The following is a 14828-nucleotide window of genomic DNA, read 5'->3' as shown; positions in this document are numbered from 1 at the left end:
AATTGTTGTGCTGTGCTTTGAAATTTATTGCTTTTTTGTATTTATATATATATTATTTTTCACAAAAGGAAAAAAAAGCCGATTGTGATGACAAAAAAAAATATTTATTCCTTCTAGCCTCCAATGTTCTGGAGCAGCTAGAAGGAAAAATTTGAGAGGATGGTATGGTAGCCCATGACAAACTCTAAGATCTGTCCTGTAACTACCTGTTGAAGAGTGCTTTGAGAAGTATTATTTTTCTTTCTTTGATTTCTATATATGTTATATTTTAAAAAGTTAAAAAAGAAAGATTAAAGTGCTTGATTTGCCTCTCCCTAAGATCCTGGTTGCATCAGAAATTCCGTGAACTTGAGGAGTTCTGGAAGAAAAGAGCTTCTGGGCATGGTCCTTTTTCTTTCTGCTCATCTCTCTAGTGCAGATGGGTTTGGAATTCCTTCCTTTCTCATTTCTGATCTCAAGCTTGTTCCATGCCCCAAATGAACTCAAAGGTGAAGGAGCCCATCTTACCACCCCACTGTGTTCCATCCCCATAAGAGCATGTCCAAGAGAGGAGAGCTGCCACCCTCCAGTCGTAGAAGCACAGTGGTGTAAAGGAATCTGATTCAGGACAGATAGAGCCGAGCCCCAGCATTGGTCTTAATCAGAGGTTCAGCCTTGGGTAAGTCTTTTAACAGGTCAGAACCTCTCAAAGCCTAGTCCTGTAAAATGGGGATAATAACTCTCCGTCATAGGAGATCATCTGTGTTAGTGCTTGCGGCAGCAGTGGGGAAATCTGTGGATGCTTAATAAGTTGTGACAAGTAGTAGATGTTGCTGTTCCATTTCATGTGTGTGTGTGTGTGTGTGTGTGTGTGTGGTCTGCAGGAGACCCACTTTATTTTTTTATATTTTTGTTGACAAAACATAGCAACATACAAACACAAACATTCTTGTCATAAGAACATTCCATTCTTGGTATGTAATCAATGACTCACAATATCATCACATAGTTGTATATTCATCACCATGATCATTTCTTAGAACATTTGCTTCACTCCAGAAAAAGAAAAAAGAAAAAACTCATACGTATCATACCTCTGACCACTCCTCCTCATTGACCACTAGTATTTCCATCTACCCAATATATTTTAACCTTTGTTCCCCCTATTTTTTTCTATACCCCTACCACTCCCTTTCATTGATCACTAGTATTTCAATCTACTCCGTTTATTTTAACATTTGTTTCCCCATTATTTATTTATTTTTAATCCATATGCTTTACTCATCTGTCCATACCATAGATAAAAGGAGCATCAAGCACAAGGTTTTCACAATCACACAGTCACATTGTGAAAGCTATATCGTTATACAATCATCTTCAAGAAACATGGCTACTGGAACACAGCTCTACAGTTTCAGGCACTTCCCTCTAGCCTCTCTAATACACATTATCTGAAAAGGGGGATATCTATATAATGCGTAAGAATAACCTCCAGGTAACCTCTCAACTCTGAAATCTCTTGGCCACTGACACTTTATTTCGTCTCATTTCTCTCTTCCCCCTTTCAGTTGAGGATATCGTTGTCCTTATATTATAAACAACTGCATGTTCCTGAATGTCAGAGAACTGTGTCTGGACATATGCCCAAGTCTTATATAACGTCTGACACAAGGGAGGTTGTCCTCTACTGGGTTTCCCCAGAAAGGAGATCCTTGAGACCAAGATTTGAGTGTAAGCAGATTATTTGGGAGGTACAGGGGACACTGGTAGGGGAGCAGAGAATTGATATGGGGGAGGAAAGGTAGCCAAGGAAAGAAATGTTATAAAGCCAGTTACCTCAGCAGGTAACTGAAGGTAAATCCCGCTGGGAAATGGTGTCCAATACATGCTTTAGAATTAGTCTACCTTAAGCTCAAAGAGTGAATCATAGAGTATTCCAAGGGGCATGTTAATTTCCTGGCACTTGAGGCCAGCCACGTTCTGGGAGAAGAAAAGGAGATACAGATCCAGGCAATTGGGAATTGACCTAGCACCTTGAAAGGTCTGAGAAGTATGGGTGGGTCCAGGCAGCACTTTCTATGCGGGGGCCCAGTAAGTGGTTGTGGTAGTTAGATTCAGTTTTCAACTTGGCCAGGTGAAGGCACCTAGTTCTTTTGCTGTGGATATGAGCCAATGGTACGTGAACCTCATCTGTTGCTGATTTACATCTGCAGTCGGCCAGGAGGTGTGCCTGCTGCAATGAATGATGTTTGACTTAATTGGCTGGTGCTTAAATGAGAGAGTGCAACATAGCACAGCCCAAGCAGCTCAGCATGCCTCATCTCAGCACTCACAGCTCAGCCCAGGCCTTTGGAGATGCAGAAAGATATCATCCTGGGGAAAGTTGTTGGAACGCAGAGGCCTGGAGAGAAGGCCAGCAGAGACCATCCTGTGCCTTCCCACATAAGAAAGAACCTCAGTGGAAAGTTAGCTGCCTTTCCTCTGAAGAACTAACGAATAAATCCCCTTTTATTAAAAGCTAATCCGTCTCTGGTGTATTGCATTCCAGCAGCTAGCAAACTAGAACAGTGGTGTTCTACAAAGAAAGCTACCTGAACCCATCCTTCTGTCTTCAGGAAGATCCCCTTGTACCCTCCATCCTCTTTATAGTGATAACTTCCGACCCCTTCTGTGAGACACAGTGGAGTGGAGAAGGGTTGGGATTACAGGGCACAAAGTTCAGGGATGGGACTAAGGAGAGTAGATCAATGATCACAAGAGAAAGTAGTGAGTTTCAGGAAAACAATTTTATTGTTGGGTGGTGGAAAGAGGGGCAGCAGGCAGGGGAGAGGACGCAGCTGCCCAGGAAGGAGTGCCTCTGATTTCCTGACTGGGACTGGCTCAGTAGGCACAGATGAATGAAAGAGCCCTCTGGCAGGAAGCTCGGCGCCAGTGGCCACCTGTGAAAAAAGAACCAGAAGGGACCTTCAGCCTCTTCTCTATTCCAACTCAGGCCCCGGGAGGGTCTTTCCTCCACTACCCCCTTCCTCAGTGGAGATAGAGTCTTAAGATCCAGGCCGCCTCAGAGGCTCTGGTTCTCCCTCTCACCTCCTCCATGGGGCACCTTCCACCTCCCAGACCTGCCCCATCCTTTTTGACCTCAGCCCTTTCTCACCTCGCGTACACAAGGTCACACAGTCGCCACCGCGGACCGAAGGCTGACCAGAGGCCCAGAATGAAAAATTCCAGGAGCTGCCATCAATCCAGCTGAAGTGTCTGCATATACCCTAAGGAGGCAGGAGGAAAAGAGTTGGGTTGGGGCATGGGGCAAAGGAAAGACAGATAAGCAGAGCTGGAACTGTCCCTGCTAGGTCATCCTGCAACTGCTGGACCATTTGCTCTAAAGCACTGGTCTGTGATGGACACCGTCCTGGTCAATGCAACACTGGTTCACAGAGGTCAACACCACCACACTCTTTTTTTTTTTTTTTTAAATCTGCAGACATCCCAGAAGGACACAGCTCATCCCTGGAACAGGCAAACTTTTTTAAAATATATTTTTATTATAAACAACAAACATGCATACAAACATCCTTGGCATACAAACATTCTTAACATGGTTACAATCAATGGCTCACAATATCATCACATAGTTGTGTGTCCATCACCATAATCATTTTTTGAACATCTGCATCTTTCCAGCAAAACAAATTAAAAAAAAAATACATGCCCTACCCTTTACCACTCCCTTTCTTTGACCACTAGCATTTCAATCTGCTCAATTTATTTCAACCTTTCTTCCCCTTATTATTTGTTTATTTCTTATCCACATTTTTATTCCTCTGTCCGTGCCATAGATAAAAGTAGCATCAGACACAAGGTTTTCACAATCACACAGTCAGACTGCAAAATCTATATAATTATGCAATCATCTTTAGGAAACATGGCTACTGGACAACATCACCACATTCTATATGCATTCCATTCACTCTGGTCCTATTAAGTGGTAGGGAAGGGGTTGGCAAGACAAGGAAACATGCCCACAGTCTGGCCTAAGTCTTAAGATAGAGGATTTGAATCCAAACCTCCTGACTCTAAATCCTGTCTCTTCCCAATGCCAGGCAGTCCTTCAGGTATTTCACCCAAATGTCCCCTCCTTCAATACCCACCCCAATTTTTCAGAGGGTCATTGAAGGGGAAGCATTAGCAGAGAGTCTCTATAGACAAATCTATAGCAAGCTGAGCTCTAGCTGGGACCAGAGGCTACTCCTCATGCTAGAGCTGTGACCCCACTTACCGAGCCTACAACTCTGCCTCCAATCCAGACTTGGGCAGAGTTGAACTGTCTGACTGACCTTTGGAGTAGGACATTAAACCTGGTGCTGTGAATGGACACGAGGTTTCCCCGGAAGCACTTCTGGCAAGCAGCCTGCAAGACAGGATGAAAGAGGAAGAATGGAGTGGTAGCCAATGGGAACTGAGGACACCTTAGTCTCAGGTCTCTAAGCCTCCAAAATTCAGCCCCACAACTCTTGAAGGCTAAAGACCAAAATGTAACTTCCATTTCCACATGGTCCTCATTTCTGACCCCAATGCCTCTTCAGGCTTCAAATACTGCGGACACCCCCAGATGTCCATATTTCTCCATATGGAAAATAATCAGGGATACAGAGGCTGGAGATATGGCCCCTCTCCTGACCCCAGACCTCAGCTCTGTCAGCCACAGGACACTCACCTGAGCATTAGTGAAACTCCTTTGGGGCCTCACCAGGATGTATTGATTGGCCCTGGATCCAGGGATGCCCACCAGATTTACTGTGTCCTCTGCCCGAGGGCACTGAAAGTCCTTGTCCATCTCACCCGGGACTGAGCCCAACTCCGCGTCCTCTTCTTTCTCAAGGGCATCTTCGTTACCAGAGTCCTCCTCCTCATCTTCCAGCAGTGCTAACTCCCGAGTGGGGGCATCCTCTGCCTCCTGTTCTGGCACGTCCTCATCCTCTGGCAGGGTCTCCTTTTCCAAGGGGCTGTTATAGTTGGGAGTTTCAGCCCCTAGCAGGGAAAAACACAAAGCTTCACATCTTCTCCCACTCCTTCCCAGAACCATGGACAGCTCCCACCTTGCCCTAGGTGTCAAAGTGGGAAATTGTGGTAAGGGAGGGACCTGGAACCAAGTCTTCCTGGGAAGAATCCAACTTCCCACATGAGGTCCTGGTGGACAGCTGTGGGTTTGAGTACTGGATCCATCGTGTACTAGCTTTATTTTTTTTTTTTTTTCATTTGTGAAGTAGGTATACAAGACCTTCTTACCTCATAGGGATGCTATGGGGATTAGAGGAGATAAAGCAGAGAAAATCTCAGCACAGTACATTGTGTCATCTCAAAGTAAAAGCCATTCTTATTATTGTGGCCATCATTAGCACTTGATAGAAAGGACAAAATTGGGAATGTCATAGTAGAACCAAAACTGCTGACATAACAAATGCCCTGAGGAGACCCATCATTCCCAATTTCGGTGTCCCTGGTCCTTTAAATGTGCAGAGATCCTGAAATAAGACATGGCCATGGAAGGATATAGGCATGTGACTCTGACCCCATCTATTATGAAAAGGAGCAAAACAGAGGGATAACAACTGAAGACAAAAGACACTTACTTAGATGAAGAGCGGAAGCTGCCCCAAATAGAAGCGCCAGAAGTAGGGTGAGCTTCATCTTGACTTTACTCTGCAATGGAGAAGACAGTTTGTCTCTCTCTCTCTCTCTCTCTCTCTCTCTCTCTCTCTCTCTCTCTCTCTCACACACACACACACACACACACACACACACACACACACACACACCACAGCCACACCATTACAAAGCCTCCAGAGTGCAGTGGAGAAAAAGAAGGTGAGAACAGAAGTCAGGATGAGTAGGCTAATGCTGAGCCCAATGCCTGACCCTCCAAGACCCTGAGATCTCTTTCTGAATAGAATAAAGCAGAAGATGAGCAGTCACGGTGGTTTTCCTGGGGGCATGGAAGTTAAGAAGGGAATGCTGCATTTATTTTCTGAACTTAATTGGCCCCTCAGAGTCCATGCAACAAGAGAGGCTTGAGAACCAATAATTGCTGGTCTTCCTAGGGACACACAGCATTTACAGAGTGCAAAACTTTAAAAAGCCATACATCCCTCACTTCCTCCACCCTCTGCTATCCCAGCCAGAAAGAGCTGTCACCTACCTCTGAAATCCTCTCCCAACTCACACCCACATGACCTGAAAGCCAGTCATTCAGAACCTGTCAGCCTCGGCTGGGCACATCTGAGAAGACTGAACACTGACCCAGAACCAGCCCTACCACAGCAAGGAAAGCACTCACCTCCCAGAAGTCTGCTTGGGTCCTTAGGAGTTCCCAAAGCTCAGATCCTCCCTTGCTGCATCTGACAGAGACAATGACATTTTATATAGGGACCACGGAGGAAGGTCCCCTGGGGAAGGAGGGTTTGCCCAATGCTGACGGAGACAAGAGAGCTGATAAGAACCATTTCTTCACTTCCCTGGGGAGCCCATCCCTCATTCACTGCCAGTTCTCTCTCAACACCCCTTTTGGGAACCCCGGGGGCCATGTGGGCCCATAATCTGGGTGGCCTATCAGAATCGCTTAGAGAGTTCTTCCGAAATATACAAAACAACCTTGTTTTATTTGTGAGAATGTGAATTGCCACAGACATTTCGGGAACAAAACTGTCAATATCGATTAAAATAAAAAATGCACATATCCCTTGATCAATTTCACTCTTTGGAGACTATCCTTTGGAAATAAAAGCATCAATAAATAAGATTCCTTTTACACAGTTATTTATTGCTTCACTATTTGTAGAAGCAAAATACATGCAAACAATCTGAGCGTCCATCAGTAGGGCATTGAATAAAATGTGTTCCAATTGTTCTACAGAATTTTATGTGGCTAGTGGCTATTAAAAGAACTGGGCCAATCTCTATTACCTTGAAGAGACATGCGTGTTATATTGTGAAGTTTTTTTTTTTTAAGCGAGCTTCAAAGAAAACCATTTGGATTTTTCAGCATTTTCTTTATATAGGATCATGTCATCTGCAAATAGGGAAAGTTTTGCTTTTCTTTCCAAGTTGGATGCCTTTTACTTCTTTCCCTTGCCTAATTGCTCTGGCTAGAAGTTCCAGTATAATGTTGAATGACAGCTATGACAGTGGGCATTCCTGCTTTGTTTCAAATCTTAGAGAGAAAGCTTTCAGTCTTTCACCATTGAGTTTTTCATATATACCCTTAATCTTGTTGAGGAAGTTTCCTTCTATTCTTATGTTTTGAAGCATTTTTATTAAGAAAGGATGATGGCTCTTGTCAAATACCTTTTCTGCATCAATCGAGATGATTATGTGTCTGTCCCCTTCCGATTTCTTAATGTGGTATATTACGTTCATTTATTTTCTTGTGTTGAACCACCCTTTGCAAAGGTGCGATAAAAACCACTTGATCATGGTGTGTATTCTTTTAATGCGCTGTTGGATTCAATTTACAAGTACTTTGTTGAGGATTTTTGCATCTCTGTTCATAGGAGAAAATGGCCTGTAATTTTTTCTTTTGATATATCTATCTGGTATGAGGGTGACGTTGGCCTCATAGAATGAATTAGGGAGTGTTGACTTCTCTTTAACTTTTTGGAAGAGTCTGAACAGGATTGGTGTTAATTCTTGGAATGTTTGGTAAAATTCTCCTGTGAAGTCATCTAGTCCTGGGCTTTTTTTGTTGTTATTGGGAGGTTTTTGATTAGTGATTCAATCTGCTTGTTATTGGATTGTTGAGTTCTTTTTCTTTTTGAGTCAGTGTAGGAAGTCCACGTGTCTCTAGGAATTTGTCCTTTTCATCTAGGTTATCTAATTTGCTGGTAGGCAGTCGTTCGTAGTATCTCATATTGTCCTTTTCATTTCAGTGGGGCTGATGATAATGCTGCACTTCTCATTACTGATTATACTTATTTGTGTCCTCTCTCTGTTTCTCTTTGCCAGTCTATCTAAAGTTTTGTCAATCTTATTGCTCTTTTCAAAGAACTAACTTTTGTCTTTATTGATTCTCTCTATTGGTTTATCATCACTTATGGCCATTCTTGTCTTTGTCATTTCCTTTCTCCTGCTCTCACTAGGTTTCGTTTGCTCTCCTTTCTTCTAGTTTTTCCAGTTTTGAGTAATCTCTGATTTGAAATCTTTCTTCTTTTTTAACATAAGCAATTAGAGCTATAACATTTCCTCTAAGCACTGACTTTGTTGCAACCCATAAGTTTGGGTATGTTGGGTTTTTATTTTACTTTGCTTCAATATATTTCCTAATTTCTCTTTAACCCATTGGTTGTTTAATAGTACATTGTTTAATTTCTGCATGTTTGTGATTTTTCCACTTCTTCCTCTGTTATTGATTTCTAGCTTCATTCTATTGTTATATGAGAAGACACATTGTATGATTTCAATATTCTTTTAAATTATAGAGACTTGTTTTGCAACTTAAGACATGGTCTATCTGAGAATGAGCCATGTGCAATTACCTTTATCACAGGTCTTTATTTATTTATTTATTTTTGAGGCGAGAAATCAATTTTATTTTCCATCAAAATGCAATACAAAAATGTAGACATGAAAGTTTTATAGGAAAGGAACAAACAAATAGTAAATGAGAGTACATTAGAAATCATTTAAATTTGAAAACTTTTCCATGATATCAGGCCGATAACCCAAAGCACATATACGTCTCACCTTCAGAATAGCTTTTGTTCACTGGCCAAAGCCCACCCTAAAATGAAGGGTCCCAATGTCTGCTCTACTGGCTCTTAACAAAACTTTTGAGGTCTTCAAGAGAGATAATGCAAATGTTCTAAAAATGATCATGGTGATGATGTTAAGAACAATTGATTGTATAATATGGTTAAACTGTATGTGTGTGGATTTTTTTTTAATTTTATTTTAAAATATTTTTAATTGTCTGTATATAGAAAACATACACTTTTACCTTTGAAATTGGAAAAAAAAATGAAGGAGGACCCCTACCTCACACCATATATAAAAATCAACTCAAAATGGGTTAAAGACTTAAATATAAGACCCAGAACTATAAAAATCTTAGAAGAAAATGTACGAAAATATCTCCAGGACCCTGTGTTAGGCAATGGTTTCTTAGACTTTACACCCTATGCACAAGCAATAAAGGAAAAAAAATAGGTAAATGGTACCTCGTCAAAATTAAAATCTTTTGTGCCTCTAAGGACTTTAACATGAAAATAAAGTGACAACCTAAAGAATGGGAGAAAATATTTGGAAACCACACATCCAATAAGGGTTTAACATCCAGAATATATAACTAAATCCTTCAATTCAACAACAAAAAGACAAACAACCCAATTTAAAAATGGTTTTGTTTAGTATATGTTACCATAATAAAAATTTAAATTTAAATTTAAAAATGGGAAATAACTTAGTCATTTCTCCTCATAAGATAGTTAAATGGCCAAGAGGCACATGAAAAGATATTCAACATCATTAGCCATTAGGAAATGTAAATCAAAATCACAATGAGATGGCACTTCACACCCGTTAGAATGACTACTATTAAAAAATATATAGGGTTTCTGGGGAAATGGCAGACTAGGATAGGCTGAGTTCACTTATGCTCTATGGAAAAACTAGGGAAGTGACCAAAAATGACCAGGTCAGCAGTTCCAAGGTGTAAGTGACTTGAAAGGGTCTCCTACATTATATAGGGAAGTCTTGGATGAAAAAGTGGAGGGATTTGGGAAGGAGAGAATGGGGTAAGGTGCTCAGTTCTGACCCCATTGGCAATAAGAGGCAGTGCCCAAAGTGCCTGCCCCCACAGCTAGCTTGGGAGATCAACCCCCTCAGCACCACAGCTGGAAGATCCCTTGGGGAACTCAAAAGTCAGAAAACTCCTTTTTCCTGTGCACAGAAACCATCCAGGTAGTGCACAGAGCCTACCACACCCCTTTCCATACAGAGGCCCAGAACCTTCAGGAATGCATGGACAAAGAGGTGGGAACAAGGCAGCAAACCATGCCTCATCTGGCACCACTTTGTCCCATACCCCTGTGCCCCACGTCCTGCCCCATGCACAATCCTGATGCCCTGTCCTGTGTCCCTGCACTCCACCCTTGTGCCACACCCCTGTACTCCTTGCATCTTGCCCCATACAGCACCCCTGTACCTTGCACCCCTGTGCCCTGCACCCCTATAGTCATTCCAAGTGGGAATCTGGGGGTCACCAGACTCACTGGGCCCATAAACAGAATTACCACTGAGGTGCACACTGCCCACCCCCAGCCCTGGGGTCAGCAGCATTCAGCACACACTGGGATCAGCAAGACTGACTGAAATTGCACCAGGTCTCCAACCACCTTAGCCATCTGCCACAGTCAGGGAGAGGCAGGTCTGAGGGGAAGAGGAGGCCCCCAAGAGCACCATCTTCTGAGAAGAAATGGAGAGTACAGTCTGAAAAACTGCCCATGTGTCTAGCTTTAAACAGATCCTCAAGTAGAGTTGCATCCCCTGCATGAGGTCTGGGCTTTGGTTTAGCAGGAAATTACTGTGCAAATTGTGCAAAAGAAGACCTTCAGTGCAAACTCAAGCAAATACAAGACCTTAGACAACTGAGGGGGAAATCAACTTTCAAAATAATCCTATTAAGATAGTCAAATGCCTAGAAGCCAAAGAAAATCACAAAGCATATGAAGATTCAGGTAGCCATGGCCCAGCCAAATAACCAAATTAAAACACCAACCAAATTGCACCAGAATTTGAAGCAATGAGTCAAAAATGTTCATATAAATCTCCTACATAAATTCAGTGCGTTGGCTAATGACTTAAGGAGATCAAGAAGACACTAGAAGAGCATAAAGAAGAATTTGAAAGACTAAATAGAAAACTAGCAGAGATCACAGGGATGAAGGAAACTGTAAACCAAATTAAAAATACACTAGAGAAATACAACAGCAGATTTGAAGAGGTAGAAGAAAGAATAAGCTAACTAGGGAACAAGACAATTGAATTCAAGTGCACAAAAGTAAAAATGGCAAGATGGAAAAATTGGAATTGGGTCTCAGCAAAATGATGGACAACAAATATAAGAATCACTGGTGTCCCAAGGAGAAGAGAAAAGTAAAAAGCTAGGAAAATTAATTGGGGAGATAATAGGAGGAAACTTCCCAATCCTTATAAAAGACATTAAGATGCAAATCAAAGAAGCCCAATGTGCTCATTTGAAATTCTTATGTACCCCCCAAAAAGCTATGTTTTCTTTCCCGGTCTGGCCCTGTGGGGACAGCCCTCATTGTTTAGAGTTAAAACTTGGATTGGACTGTTTCCATGGAGATGTGACACACCCAGTTCTGGGTGTAGCTTTTGATTAGCTGGAGATGTGATTCCACCCATTCAAGGTGAGTCTTACTAGTCCTTTAAAAGAGGAAACATTTTAGAGAAACCTCAGATCCAGATGTTTAGAGAACACTTGCTTCAGAGTTAACAGAGACACAGATGTTTGGAAATGCCTAGAGTGAAAACAGAGAGAGCAGATGCCTAGACATGAGCAACCCAGCATATGTCACCATGTGCCTTCCCATGAGATGTTAAGCAAGCCAGATCCCAGAGCTGTGTCCCAGAAGAGCTCAGTGAAGGCCCACTGATGCTTAGAGAGGAAACCACTGACATCAGAAGCTGGAAGCAACAGAACCAGAAGCAAGGACCAGCAGATACCAGCCACATGCCTTCCCATGTGACAGACATTAGCCTTTCTTGAGTTAAGGTATCTTTTCATGGATACCTTAGTTTGGTCATTTTTCTGACCTTAGAGCTATAAACTTCTAATGTAATAGATTCTCTTTATAAAAGTCATTCCATGAACCTGGAGAATTTCGGTTGGTAACAGAGACAATCAGGAGATAAAAAATAGGGTAAAATATTGGGTAATTGGAGCTGAAGGGATACAGATTGTACAACAGGACTGATTGTAAAAATTCATAAATGGATAGCACAGTACTACCTAACTATAACAGAATAATGTTAGAACACTGAATGAAGCTGAATGTGAGAATGGCAGAGGGAGGAGGCCTGGGGGCACAAATGAAATCAGAAAGAGAGATAGATGATAAAAACTGAGATCATATAATCTAGGAATGCTAGAGTGTATAATGATAGTGACTCAATGTACAAATTTAAAAATGTTTTTGCATGAGGAAGAACAAAGGAATGTCATTACTGCAGGGTGCTGAAAATAGATGGTAATTAATATTAAAATTTTTTAACTTATGTGTGAGACTAAAACAAAAACTGTTTATTTGGTACAAAATTTATATTTTGGCTAGTGCAGCTCCTGCTATAAGTAATGTGGAAAGCTTAATTGAACACCATAAGTATATGGAACCTTGAGTAGGGCATAAAATTTTGTAAGTTTGTCCAGAGTCATGCCCAGATAAATCCCACAGTGATTTGAACAGTGACTAGAAAAGTATTTGCAAAGCCCCTTGGGGGGATGGTGAGAAAGGGGGGAAATTAAACTTCCCCAAGTAGAGAATTGTTGATATTCTCACAAGCAACAGAGACAAACAAAACAATAGGCTGAGCCCCCAATCCTGGGGTTTGTTCATATGAAACTTAACCCCGTGAGGGATATGTTAAGTCTACTTAAAATTAAGCCTAAGAGTCACCCCCAAGAGAACCTCTTTTGTTGCTCAAATGTGGCCTCTCTCTCAAGCCAACACAACAAGCAAACTCACTGCCCTCCCCCTCTCTACATGGGACATGACTCCCAGGGGCGTGGACCTTCCTGGCAATGTGAGAGAGAAATCCTAGAATGAGCTGAGAATCAGCATCAAGGGATTGAGAAACCTTCTCGACCAAAAGGGGAAAGAGTGAAATGAGACAAAATAAAGTGTCAATGGCTGAGAGATTCCAAACAGAGTCGAGAGGTTATCCTGGAGGTTATTCTTATGCATTAAATAGACACCACCTATTTAGTTAAGGTAATGGAGAGGCTGGAGGGAACTGCCTAAAAATGTGGAGCTGTGCTCCGGTGGCCATATTTCTTAAAGATAATTGTATGATAATACAACTTTTGCACTGTGACTGTGTGGTTGTGAAAGCCTTGTGTCTGATGCTCCTTTTGTCTACCTTATCCATGGACAAGTAAAACATATGGATTATAAATAAATAAAATAATAGGGGGAACAAATGTTAAAATAAATTTAGTAGGTTGAAATGCTGGTGATTGGTGAAAGGGAGGGGTAAGGGGTATGGAATGTATGGATTATTTCTGTTTTATTTTGATTTCTTTTTCTGAATTGATGCAGATGTTCTAGGAAATGATCATGATGATGAATATGCAACTATGTGATGATATTGTGAATTACTGATTATATATGTAGAATGGAATGATCATATGTTACGAACGTTTTTGTTTGTTGTTTTATCTAAAAAAAATTTTTAATTAATAAGTAATTTTTTTTAAAGTATGCTCAGAGCAACATCTTAAATCTAAAAATAAAAAAATTTATTCCATTTCTGGTATATTGCATTCTGGTAGCTTTAGTAAATGAAGACACCAATGAACCACAAATAGAACAAATCCAAACAGGCCTACTTATGACACATACTAATCATTCTGTAATATATTGAAGAGAAGCAGGAAGGTCCAAAAGCAGCAAGAGAAAAGTGACTCACCACGTACAAGGGAAACCACATAAGACTGAGTTCAGACTATCCAATAGACACCAGGAAGGTGAAAAGACAATGGTATGATATACTGAAGATCCTGAAAGAAAAATACTTCCAACCAAGAATTCTTTATCCAACTAAATTGTACTTCAAAAGTGAGAGAGAGAGAAAAAATAAGCTTTAAAACAAAAAAAAATGTTATTGGAGATAAAGAGGGACACTTTATTGTGATAAAAGAGTTGGGGAAAAGTGAGAGAGAGATTAAAATTTTCACAGAAAAACAAAGGCTGAGAGAATTTGTCAACAAGTGACTTGGCCTACAAGAAATATGAAAAAGAGTTTGGTCAGTTGAAAAAAAAAGGAGGAGAGAGAGGTCTGGAGGAGGGCACAGAATTAAAGAATATCAGCAAGAATAACTTAAAGGATAAAAAGAGAGGGCAGGAAATGAATATATAGCTCTGACAGATAAAATCTAAAGTATAAGATGGTAGATTCAAGAATGCCTTTACAATAATTACTTTGAATGTTGACAGACCAAACTTACTAATTAAGATACAGATTGGCAGAATGGATTAAGAAATATGGTCCAGCTATATGCTGCTCACAAGAGACTCATCTTAGACCCAAGGATACAAATAGATTGAAAGTGAAAGGAAGGAAGAAAGATGTTCCATGCAAGCTGTAACCAAAAGAAAGCAGGAGTACTATACTAATATCAAACAAAATAGACTTTAAAAGAAAAGACATCATAAGAGACGAGGAAGGACACTACACATTAATAATTCACTTAGATGAAATAACAATCATAAATGTTTATGCTCCCAATCAAGAAGCTCCAAAGTACCTGGGGTAAACATTGGCAAAACTGAAGGGAGTGATAGACATTTCACAATAATAGTGGGATACTTCAATACACCACTCTCCTCTATAGATAGAACAACCAGGCAGAGGATCAGCAAAGAGATAGAGAACTTAAAAGATTTGATAAATAAATTAGACTATCTAACAGACATATATAGATCATTATAGCCCAAAACACCAGGATATACCTTCTTCTCTAGTGCTCATGGAACATTCTCCAAGATAGATCATATACTGGCCTATTATAAATTTTAGAAGATTGAAATTATTCAAAGTATTTACTCTGATCACAA

General features: G+C 40.8%; 1 protein-coding gene across 1 annotated transcript in view; it reads right to left on the bottom strand.

The window, feature by feature from the left end:
- Positions 1–2757: 2757 nt before the first annotated feature.
- The window catches only part of PRG2 (proteoglycan 2, pro eosinophil major basic protein), a 32418-nt gene continuing 20347 nt past the window's right edge, over positions 2758–14828 (bottom strand). The window contains exons 2-7 of the mRNA XM_077115038.1: positions 6314–6374; positions 5610–5679; positions 4694–5007; positions 4256–4387; positions 3134–3245; positions 2758–2918 (exon numbers count right to left, since the gene is read on the bottom strand). Coding sequence (XP_076971153.1) covers positions 2860–2918; positions 3134–3245; positions 4256–4387; positions 4694–5007; positions 5610–5667 — 675 coding nt within the window. The 5' untranslated portion in view covers positions 5668–5679; positions 6314–6374 and the 3' untranslated portion in view covers positions 2758–2859. The remainder of the gene's footprint in view (positions 2919–3133; positions 3246–4255; positions 4388–4693; positions 5008–5609; positions 5680–6313; positions 6375–14828) is intronic.

This window comes from Tamandua tetradactyla, chromosome 9 (assembly GCF_023851605.1).
Source record: "Tamandua tetradactyla isolate mTamTet1 chromosome 9, mTamTet1.pri, whole genome shotgun sequence".
NCBI lineage: Eukaryota > Metazoa > Chordata > Mammalia > Pilosa > Myrmecophagidae > Tamandua > Tamandua tetradactyla.
This window is presented reverse-complemented; position numbering and strand designations above follow the sequence as displayed.